This window comes from Pituophis catenifer, unplaced genomic scaffold (assembly GCF_029215685.1).
Source record: "Pituophis catenifer annectens isolate HBS135680 unplaced genomic scaffold, rPitCat1.0.hap2 SCAF_3, whole genome shotgun sequence".
Classification (NCBI taxonomy): Eukaryota; Metazoa; Chordata; class Lepidosauria; order Squamata; family Colubridae; genus Pituophis; species Pituophis catenifer.
Window position 1 is genome coordinate 72,529,918 of NW_027256883.1, and position 12,168 is coordinate 72,542,085.

The following is a 12,168-nucleotide window of genomic DNA, read 5'->3' on the forward strand; positions in this document are numbered from 1 at the left end:
GCAGCATATCTGGCAGAACCTGAAAGACCTTCCCTCCTCCCATCTTCATGCAACACTGTTTTCTTACTCCTTGTTTTATGTACCTCTTCTCTTACATTGCCAGCTTGCAGAGGGTTTAGGGATTTTTTTCCCCCTCCCTGCCTACATGTCAATTTCCTTGCCTCCAGCATCAGCTGTCTCAGAAATAAGATTCTTTAATATGGAAGGCTACATTCATACAAAGAAAGTTCCAATTTTCATATATGCAGCTCCCCCGTAACGCGAGGGAGTGTCACCATCAAATAATAACAGAGACATAATGACCATCGCACTATTCCTTTTTCATTTAAGCAGTCTCATAAAACATCAATATTGTGGATAATTCTGGTTTAAAGAACATACTATAATTACATCCTAGTAGGGTATTTACTCCAAGGGTTACTTTAAACCAGATTTAGGGAATTTCCTTTTAAAATCTGCCAGTTTCCATCTGGGATAGTATGGCTCAGAGGAGATTTGACATAGAATATGCCATCCATGAATCACTGAATCTTACACATCTCAGCATCAGAGTCTTGCCACTTGTACATAAAACCCTCCCTGTAAATACAGGACTATCCTGTGTATGTTAAAAGTTACTCTTGCTAGATAACAATTCTAGATAACAATTCTATTATAACTGGATCAGAGAAGTTCATACTTAGAGCTATCATTACCATACCATTTGAAAATGACATGGCTATATTCTTCTAAGGAAAAATAAAGTCTCTATGTTGACAATATTTCTTTCCCCCACAGGCTACCTTTCATACTCCTTTTAGCAACCTGGGTCAAAGTCCAGAAGGATGTTCTTCATACACATTTCCCAAAATTATGGGGTTAACTAAGGTACATGTGAACATTTTATCTGCTTGATGGTTGAGTTAGGGAAAAAAAATGCTCTTAGAATTTGTTCAAGAAGGAATACATGTTAGAAATGAAGAACAAGGCCAGTTTACGTAATGATGGACATATGTGCCATATCGGGATATGATCAGGTCTGTATTTTAATAACATTTTAACATTCAGAGCAATTAGCTGACCAAAATATACTAATGCTGTAATAATATCATAGGGAACTGCCTTGTCACATAGCAAAACTGCTTCTTGATCAGTCCAGTTCAAATGGCCTACTCCTATGCTGCCTATCGAAGTCATGGGTAAATGTCAATGACTGAATCTTAAGATAGTTCATGAATGATACACTGAAATGTTCTTCTATCCCTTATATATAACAAATGCACTAGAATTAGTGGGAAGTCAGAATGAGCCGTTGTTTCTTTTCTCATTTAATCAGGCCACTGAAATGCTGCTTTTCAACAAGAAGCTAACTGCTGCAGAAGCCTGTTCGCAGGGGCTTGTGACTGAGGTTTTTCCCGACAGTACATTCCAAAAAGAAGTGTGGGCAAGGCTGAAGGCTTATGCCAATCTTCCTAAAAAGGTTAGTGTTAGCAAAATTGCTTATCTAATAAATTGAATTAAAGTTTAAAGCATAAGTTAAAAATATGATTTTCAAGAAACCAGCAGAATGTATTCTAAAATAGTAGTAAATAATAATAGGGCAAGAAGATAAATACCTACGCAGCTCAAGTGAGTAACACTTTAACAGAAGAGAACCTCACCAAGAGAGGACAAGAGGTTAATAACAATCCCAAACCATTTTTTTAATTTTTAAATGCACTCTAGAAATTAAAAGGAAGAGTAGCGAGAGTAAGAGCTTGCACAAAGTGCACCTACATACCAAAGCTAAAAAGCAACCAACCAAAATTTTATTAGTTTCTACTTCTACTTCAAGCTCAGACTCAACCCCTCCAAGACCGAGTGGCTGTGGCTTCCGGCGTCCTGGTATAGTCAGCTGGTACCATCACTGACAATAGGGGATGAGATCTTGCTCCCCACAGAGAGGGCCCGCAACTTGGGTGTCCTCCTGGATTCACGGTTATCTTTAGAAGATCATTTGACGGCCGTGGCCAGGGGTGCCTTTTATCAGGTTCGCCTGATCCGCCAGTTGCGTCCCTTTCTGGATCGGGACGCCTTGCGCACGGTCACTCATGCCCTAGTTACCTCCCGTATGGACTACTGTAATGCTCTCTACATGGGGCTCCCCTTGAAAAGCACCCGGAGGCTCCAACTGGTCCAGAACGTAGCCGCGCGGGTGATTATGGGCACAGCTCATTACGCCCATGTAACACCTCTCCTACGCGAGCTGCACTGGCTCCCGGTGGTCTTCCGGGTGCGATTCAAGGTGTTAGTTATCACCTTTAAAGCGCTCCATGGCTTAGGACCTGGGTACCTACGAGACCGTCTTTTGCCACCAATAGCCTCCCACCGACCAGTTCGTTCTCACAGGGAGGGACTACTCAGGGTACCGTCAGTCAAATTATGTCGACTGGCGACTCCCAGGGGGAGGGCCTTCTCTGTGGGGGCTCCAACCCTTTGGAATGAACTGCCCCCGGAGATACGGAATATCCCTGATCTCCGTGCTTTCCGCCGTGCCCTCAAGACCCTGATGTTCCAACAGGCAGGGCTAAACATACAAACATGCAAATGATTTTTTAAATGTTATCTAATTCTGGGTTTTATTTAATTGACCAAACTAAGTAACAATTTTAATTAGCAATTTTATGATGTTTGTGTGTCTATATTTTTCTTGACTGTACACCGCCTTGAGTCCTACGGGAGAAAGGCGGTATAGAAATATAATAAATAAATAAATAAATAAATAAATATTCAGCCTTATCAATAGGAGCCCTGATGGCACAGTGGTTAGAATGCAGTATTGCAGGCAAATTCTGCCCACAACCTGGAATTCGATCCTGACAGGGCTCAACATTGACTCAGCCTTGCATTCTACCGAGATCGGTAAAATGAGAATCCAGATTGTTTTTTTGGGGGGGCAATATGTTTATGTTGTAAACTGCACAGAGAGTGCTGTAAATCACTATCAGGCGGTATATAAGTAACTGCTATTGCTATGAGTATTGGCCATAGCACTGCACACACCTACAAAGCTTATTATGCTTGCAAAATAAGGCACAACTCAACATATATACAAAACTTACTCTTAATTGCAGCCTACCTATCTACACAACCCTAACTTTTCAGAGCAAATAGCTTATAAAATATCAACAGCTATAACCTTAACCAGGCACACTGGATGGAGCTGCAAGCAAACTTTTTTATGCTGAACGTCTATTTTTCTCTTAATATTCCAATCCCATATTATTCCATTCAAGATAAACCAGAAGCAGCAGGAACAAGACAGGTCCCCATTACAGTACTGGCTGAACTGGAAAGAGTAAAAGTCTCCAATCACAAAAGGGCAAATTACAAGTAGTCCTCAACTTACACTTAAAAACAGTCACTTAAAAACTGTTCAGAGTTACAATGAACCTCTCCAGAGCTACCTATGACCTGTTTTCGTAGCTGTGATGGAAACAAACCCCCATAGTCATGATTGCATTTTAGGAACTTGACAATTGGCTCACTTTTATGGCCATTTGCAGTGGCCCACAATCACAACTTGCAGTGTTTTTCGCTGGTTTCTGGCTTTTACTTCTGCTTTCTGGCATAAGATGCCCATTGAGGGGGATAGATTTGTTTAACAAGTGTGGCCTCCATTTAATGACCGTTGTAAAAAACAATTGTCACTTCAAATCCAGTCACAGGATGCCTCGACTTACAACTGCAATGACCTGTGTCTGAAATTCCAGACTTAATTATACTTGTAAGTCAAGGACTACCTGTAAGAACTTCAGAACAAACTGTATACTTGAAATGACACCACTTGAAGCAAACGTTTTGTTCTTGGAGCTATATGTGCTTCCTTTGGAAAGTTGTAAGACTGAAATATTTTGTACATTCCTAATGCCATCATCAATTCACAGGAGGGAAAGTATAAGGAAGCCCAGAAGAAGGTTGCAAGACAACAAATGAATTAGAAAAAGAAATAAAAGGAAAGGAATGTAAGGATTATTCCAAAATATCTCACTGATTCTGAACTAGCTTGGTGCCCACAGAATATTGAAAAATGGTTGTGGAGGGACAACAACAAACTAGGAAAGAAAAATATAATAAAAATATTACGCATTTATTTTGTTTCAAATCTTACTTCAAATCCTCTTTTGTGGAACTCTATAAAATAGACAATAGTGACAGCTTGAAACTATCCATTTAACAAGCCTCTAGGTCTGTTAACATTTTTTCAGACATAAACATGGCCTATCTATCTTATCCTGGAAACAACCAAACCATGAATTATATCCATGCTGCAGTTCTGTACATCCCTATCTGGTTTTAAATCTCTTACAACCAATTACAACTTATTTCTGAGTACATATTTATAGAGAAAGACTGCATGTATGTGGAGACGAAGAGAATTGCAATTAAAAATCTGTTGAATTCAAATCATAGTTATATCTGCCTGATTCTTTATGTTAAAGACTCTTTATGGCTTTTGCGGCAGTTTTTGACATTAAATAAATGCAGTAAACTAATTCAAATTGATACTTTTTTTTGCATTGCGGATGGTTTTAACATATACTGAGAGAAATGAGTATTAGAGGCAGAAGGATATGGAATGACTGATTTTATTTGTCCTAATTACCTTCTTCCTGCTTTTCACTTGTGATGTAAAGAGACAGCTGTTGACCATCTATAAACAGAAAGACAATTTCTATTATAATTTCTTCAATAATATAAAAATAAAGTCTGTTATGCAATCTGCTTCATTTATGAAACAACACCCAGGGGTTTTTTTTGGTTGTTGTTGTTGTATAGCTCATGTAATTGTAAGTAAATTTGTGATCCAGTCCTATTCTTGCCCAAGAAAGCAATATAACATAGACATTTGGGAGATAAGTATCTAATTATTCCCCTGGGATTGTTTTGGGTTTAGAAGTCAGCTGAAGGGGAAATGATTGAGCAGAGAAAAGGCAGAGGGCAGGCCCTGATGTTGCGCTCTAGTTCTGTACGTAAACTCTCTCCTTGATCATCGGTTAACAATACCAGGCAGATGGACTTGCTGTGGTCCATATTAACCAGATATTACTTATTTCTTTTACCTCTCCAGACTTTGACAGTCTCCAAGCAGCTAATACGAAACATGGAAAAAGAGAAGCTATACGAAGTTAATTCTCAGGAATGTGAATGTCTCATAGAAAGATGGCTATCTGAGGAATGCATGAATGCCGTAATGAACTTCATACAGAAGAAATCAAAGCTCTAGTCTCTAGCCAATCATGCAAAATAAATTGCTGTAAGTTGTTTCTGTTCCCTTACTACAAAAACTGTCATTAAATGAATACCTTGGATACATATCCAGATGGTCCCTTCATTGTGGCTAGAGCTTAGCTTTCTTTGTCTTTTAGAATTTTGTATTGTGACATGAATTTATGATGCCAAAAGCACTGGAGTTGCCTGTTTGGGCCATTAGGCGGGAAAGCACTCACTGCTTTGCATGCAGAGCGAATTTCTTTGAATGTGACAATGACTGTTTGTCTTCCACAAGGGATGAGGGATTCAATGTCACCAAAATTCGCAAGTTCTTGAATAGTTGATTGCTGGTCATATTGAAATGACATGGTCTTCGGTATCCATCTATTGTGGAGAAAGGAAAAAAAAACACAAAATAATAGCACTAACTGTATTAGAAAAGGATGATCAAATATCTGTTTTCAAATGCATACAATAAGGATTAATACTTTACCACTTCATTAGTCTCTGATGTATTTTGCATAGTTTTTAATGACTGTAAATATGTCATTGAATAGTTTTTAAAAAACTTATCGCTGACACATAATGGCATTTAGATTTTATTGCAGAGTCAGGAAAACGTCTCCCCTAAAATGTTCAGGGAATTCTGAAGGGGTTTTTCCATGGTAGCTTCTTTAACAGTAAAAGCTGAAGATGTCATGAGAAGAAAAGGCATGAACAAGGTTGTCATTGGCTAAGAACAAGTATGGATCTATGATCAAGACTGAGATCATCACATGCAGAAAAAAAGGAAAAAAGGACTCTTTCTATATGCAATATTTTCCTGGTGAAAAATCTCACTTATCCTGTTATTGTTTGCCTTACTCACATTAATGCCTTAACTCAAATTTCTGGAAGATAGTGCAGCTTGGAACAAGAGGCAGCTCAACCTAACAGGCCATATTGTTGCTGACAGACCCACCGTGTTAGTAGTAAGATGTCAGCACTTCAACCTGCATTTACTCTAGTGCTGACATAAGAAGGAGAAGAGCAATTTATTTTATTTGAGACGACATCGAAACCTGACATAAGGTAAGTATTAAAGGGGTGACTACCAGGCATGCTTCTTCCTGGAGTGCACAGCCTTTCTTCCCCCAAAACCTACAAAGTATTGTGAGCCACAGGAGATGACTTGGAGAGCTGAGACTTTGAGGTTCCAAGACCGACTGGTTCTGTGGGAAGAAGGGAGACTGTTGGACAACTTCCTTTTTTAATAGCTAGCATAATTGCAAAGTTCTGACATACAACTCTATTTTACTAACTACCTTTGGGGGGTGAAATATTATATGAGTCTTTTATTAAAATGGCCCGTTAAAATAAGCAATGGTATGTGACAGTGTTCTTGTTTTTGACCTGTTTGTTTTAGAAATACTATCTAAAATGTTCATCCATTCCACATTCCTACTACTGTTGTCATCACACCAATTCCCCAACCTATTCATCCTGCAAAGAAATGAAATTATTTTTTTAGCTTTATCCATTAACCATTTGTTCATCTTTCTTGGATTAGGCCTTGATGTTAATATAGGCATATCTTCTCAAGATATCATCAGTCACTATACTACTATATTAACTGAATTTAGGAAGAATTTGAAACATCTATATCGCTCATTTGGTCCATATGGTTTTAAAACTGTTAATGTGGTTGTAGTTCTCTTATATTTGTACAACTGGTAATTCATAGGTTCCCATGTTTTTATGTACCCTGAATGCAGACATTGGTGCGCAAACTATTCTGAGGACATTAAATTCTATATTGAACTAATATAGTAATCCAATCTCTTGAGCCCCAGAGTGAGTCAAAACATATGGCTTGGTACACAATTTTTAAATTACTGCAAAACTCAAGTTTCTAGGAATACCAGCATAGCTAAATATGGATAAGGATCCTTGTATTCTCCTTCCACAATTGCCTACCAACCTACCAAACACCTGAAAATTTGTACCAGATGTAGGAAGATGGCTGTGTTTCCTTGTTAGATGTAGTGCTCTTTTGCTCAGAAACTAATGCTAATCTTACAATGCCAAATATCAGAATTGGGAGGGAGGGAAACAATATTCTCCATCCAAGATGATGACAAGCAACTCATCATTACAAGTAGTCCTTAATTTAATGACCATTCATTTAGTAACTTGAAATTACGATGGTGCTTTTAAAAAATGACTTACAACTGATTCATACACAATTGTCGCAGCTGTCAGGCTTTGAGGTCGTCTCAAATAAATTGCATTTCAAACAAAGTCTTTGAAGGAAAACTCCTATTTATTAAGCACGACATTCTACACCCGGCTCCATTGAAGCCAACACTGACTTCCAGACCCAAAACCCTCCCTTTCCGTTCCCCACTCTCCTGCACTCATTGGCCATCTTCCAAGTCATTCTACTCCTAATCTACCGCTCCAGCTCAAAGGAATTTCCCCCCTCCCATCCCATCTCCTAGGAGATATTATCTCCAGGGAAAATAAGTAGGTGAAAAATCAAACGTCCCTTTCCAGACGCCTCCGCCTCTCCTTATGTCAGCACTAGAGTAAATGCAGCTTGAAGTGCTGACAGCAGCATCCTGGGGTCATGTGATTCACTTATTGAATATAGCAAAAAGGATATAAAGTTGGACATAACTTGTTTAATGACCACATTGCTTAGCGATGAAAGTTCCAGTCCCAATCACAGTGCTAAGTCGAGGACTACCTGTTGTTTTCCATGCTGAAGCTAGCTGAATTGCAAAGCGCTAAATAAGCAGACTTTACTTCGAGGATCTTGCTGCAGAAACAGTGTCAGGTTCTGATGGCCTTCATTACCATGGCTTGGCTCTTCCATAGATCTCCCATAGAAAATCAATTATTCAGTAAAAAGGTTGATAGGATATTGGATCATGTTCAAAACTTTTATTACACTGTCAGCCTGTGAATATTCATCAAGACTCAAAGGAATCCAATCAATATCAGCGTTTCTATCCTTCACATTACAGGCTCTGCCTATTTCTTTTTCATTTTGTCATCAATAACATCAGACACAGTCTTAGGTATATAAGCAGACGCTCTAACCCTATGAATCAGCACTCAGTCCATGCTAAAATTAATAGTGCCTTTTTATTTGTCAAGCCAATTATAGCAACAGTCGTAGCCATAGCCAAAACCATAGATTACTAGGTTTTTTCCACACTTTTTCATAGTTTTTTTTTAAAAAATAAAGTTTCATTCTATGCCTTAGAGCTACTACCTCTGAATCCAACATCTGAAACATTACAGCTAAGAGCAACAGCTTTACAACTCAAGTTAGCTAAATTGATCCACAACTTGCATTGCCTGCTTTTGTATTTTGAGGGGTTTTCGTTTTGCTTCTAATTAGGTGTTTCATTTGGTTTTAAGGAGTTATTCTGTTTTTGCTGTTTTTGCTGTATTTTGTTTATTAGTTGTGTTATTGAATTATTTTAAACTATGAGTTGCCCAAAGTCACAAATGTTAATGGGCATTTATAGAAATTGGATGAATCATGAATGAATAAATGAATGAATTCAACAACAATTTCAACTGGGAAACTTGACATTTAGATCTAGTCAAATTCAAAAATGTTAGGAATTCTTGGGAGTTTGGCATTCTGATAAATCAACCATCAACAGACACATAAAGCTAAATATCATGTATGCACCATTTAAATGATAAAACCAAAAGTTAAAAAAAAAGTCCATTGTCTTTAGTAACCAGTACCCAATTGAACAAAAAATAGCCAGATAAACAATAAAAGGAGAAACAATGCTCTACTCAAGGAAATTTCAAGGAAGAATCTATACACCAACCATGGCTGGCAGGGTAAGCCACTACATGTAAACCATCATCAAACTTTACTTTTCTATGAACTGGTCGTGTTATTTAGCTAGTAATGAAAGGCTGCATGAAAACAGTCAAACTCAGAAACACCACAAACAACAGTTCAACACAGCTGTACATCAATATTCTCTATTTTTGTCATACTATATTTTGTAGAGGTTAGTAAATTCTGTTTCTCTAATATTGCTTGGTATTAGAAAAGGAATTGTCTATGTAGCAAAATAATAGAGATTTGGGAGCAACGGGTGACAAATGAAACTTAGAGAAAAAGAACAATAGAGACTGAATGGAGTGTAGGAGATGCAATGATTAAAAATAATTGTTTATTTGTATCTCACCTTGCAATGATAGTTGCTAGTGGCATATCTTGTCTATAGACTCCTAAAGGTCTAGGCTGATTGGCAATCTGGTTAGAAACCCTTCTTTTTGTTAGAGGCATATGACTTGGCGGTGGTGAACAATATGCCTCTTTAGGTATCAAATTCATCGAGAAATTGTCAAAGTAGGAAACCTTATAACCTGAAGAGAAGGGGAGAATTGTCTGCAATTTAAAATGTATTGGTGGTTTGGTAGGGTTTCCCTTCCTTATTACTGGCCTTGAAACTATGCCTTTGTTGGTCATGTCTGCAATAGCTGGGTCACCATTTGGCTGGATACTGTAACATGTTCTACATGGGGCTGCCCTTGGAAGCAATCCAAAAGCTACAGCTGGCACAACCCAGGAAGTTTAGCTGACTAAAGTGCTGGCAGATCAACCCCACCAACACAGGATAACTTCTATTTTGAAATTGCTGTATTGCTTACCAGTCAGCTTCCAAGTTCAATTCAAAGCACTAATCTCTTTTAAGTCTTACACAACTCCAATTACATCAGGCTCAGAATTTACACACCCAATTTATTCATTACAGAATGTCCTGTTGACAATCCCTCTACTTTGGAGGTATATCAGGTGTGAACAAGAGAGCAAGTCCTTCCAACAATAGCCCCTTTATTTATAGAATTACCATTCTCTAGAACGGGGGTGGGCAAATGTGGCTCTTGTACAACCTGTGGACTTCAACTCCCAGAATTCCTGAGACAGCTGCCTTAGGAATTCTGGGAATTGAAGTCCACAGGTTGTAAAAGAGCCACATTTGCCCACCCCTGCTCTAGAAGTACAGCACCTACATTTCTAATCTTTTGAAAATAAGTTGATTTTTTAAAAAATTGTGCCATTGTGCCTGTGGCTCAAACTGAAAATATGTGTCTTGATTCTTTAAAAGAAACAGGATTTTTATTGTATTGAATGTTTAATTGGCTGATAAGGTATTGACATCTCAGAGTAGGCGGCAGAAATGAAGGGAGGAAGGAATGTGCCCTTATATTTAATTGTATGATAGCTTATTATTATACTAAATAGTATTATACTACTAAGGATGACGGGAAACAGATCCGTATTTTAACCTGTAATTAACAAACTTAAATTTATAATTTATAAATAACATTCAAACCAGGAAAGGATTGCTGTAATGTGGAGTTTTGATTCTTCAATAAAAAAATAAATAACTCAATGTCTTTTGCTGTTGGTTTTCCCATTTCCTTTTTCAGTCTAATTTCAAATATTTTCTTTCTTATTCTGCTATTAAATCTTTTTTTAAAAAAAAAATCTCTTAATGATCTTTTCTTCCAAGGCACTGAATTGGATTTTCCAGTTGGCACTATTAAAAGCTCTCCTTGCCAGAGAAGATTAATTTTATTGAAATATAATCCTTTCTTTATCCCACTTCAGACATTATTTTTCTTCTGCACATTAGCTTTTTAAAAGTAGGTACAACTTTTCAGACTGCAGTTATTAAGAAGTTAGGAGTTAAATAAACTCAATGCGGTCACTGTTAGAATCTAGGTCAGCCAAATAAAAACTACAACAATGCAATTTTGAAATAGTATTGTTTTGCTTTAAGCCAATTACAGAAGATATGAACTCCATACTAACAACTACATCTCCTTTATCCCCAAATTAATGCAATAGTACCAAACTTCACATTCCATTATCTCACACCTCTATGAATGCCCAATTAGGCTACTACAATGTACTTTACATAGTGCTGCCTTTGGAGATGATCCAGAAGCTAAGCTACAAGTCACATCATAACCAACATCAACAAAAGGCAAAAGTTACCTCAACTCAAGATAGGCATCTCACAACCAGTCAAGCGAGGTCCAGAGCAGAATTTTGAATTGCTTCTGAAACTTCAACACACAAGGAGTACACATATTTCTGGAGATGCCAGTGTAGAATTGTGCCTCTATTAAAACTGTTGCACTGGAACATAGTAGGCTTCTGAACCCAACTGAAAATCCTGCTGTATCTTTAAAGTCCTAAGTAGTGCAGTATTGGGAGGATATATCAGGCAACACTTACACCAGAGCTAAAACCACTCATCTAGTCCAGTCATCTGGATAAATCCTTTTGAAACTCTCCCCACTGCTTCACATTCAAGGCACATGGGAGTATGTGGGAGAGACAGTGCCCTTATGGTAGTTTCCATTCCACTGAATTACATTTCCATCCTATCCCTCCAATATATAAATAGCAATAGCACTTAGACTTATATACCACTTCACAGTGCTTTACAGCCCTCTCTAAGCGGTTTACAGAGTCAGCATATTGCCCTCAACAATTTGAGTCCTCATTTTACCCACCTCGGAAGGATGGAAGGCTGAGTCAACCTTGAGCTGAGGCTGAGCTACCACTTTGCAGATATTTTGGAAACAAAGCAGTTTTAAAGGAGAATTTGGATCCATTTGACTGGTTGCGGCATGCTTATCTTCAGTTTAACTTTGATTTTATGTTTTTACTGTGATGTTTTCTGTTTTGATTCACTGCTGTTGCACCACACGGAGTCCTCCAGGTTTGGACCAGGTTTTAGAGTCCATTAAATAAAATTAAAAAAAATAAACTTTGTACCTCCTAGATTTTCTACCTCACCTATTCCCCATCCCAAGAAGCAATTCACAGATGATCAGTTTCATTAAAATTGAGAAATTGCAATCTGTAAAAATATTGGCAACCCCATATTTTCATGTAGA

The 12,168-nt window shown here is 37.9% G+C and overlaps 1 protein-coding gene across 3 annotated transcripts in view; it reads left to right on the forward strand.

Moving 5' to 3' along the window:
- The window catches only part of ECI2 (enoyl-CoA delta isomerase 2), a 28,373-nt gene extending 23,037 nt beyond the window's left edge, over positions 1–5,336 (forward strand). For all 3 annotated transcript variants that reach the window (XM_070940723.1, XM_070940724.1, XM_070940725.1), the window contains exons 8-10: positions 778–867; positions 1,316–1,459; positions 5,090–5,336. In XM_070940723.1, the coding sequence (XP_070796824.1) occupies positions 778–867; positions 1,316–1,459; positions 5,090–5,245 (390 nt within the window). In that variant the 3' untranslated portion in view covers positions 5,246–5,336. The remainder of the gene's footprint in view (positions 1–777; positions 868–1,315; positions 1,460–5,089) is intronic.
- Positions 5,337–12,168: the final 6,832 nt, after the last annotated feature.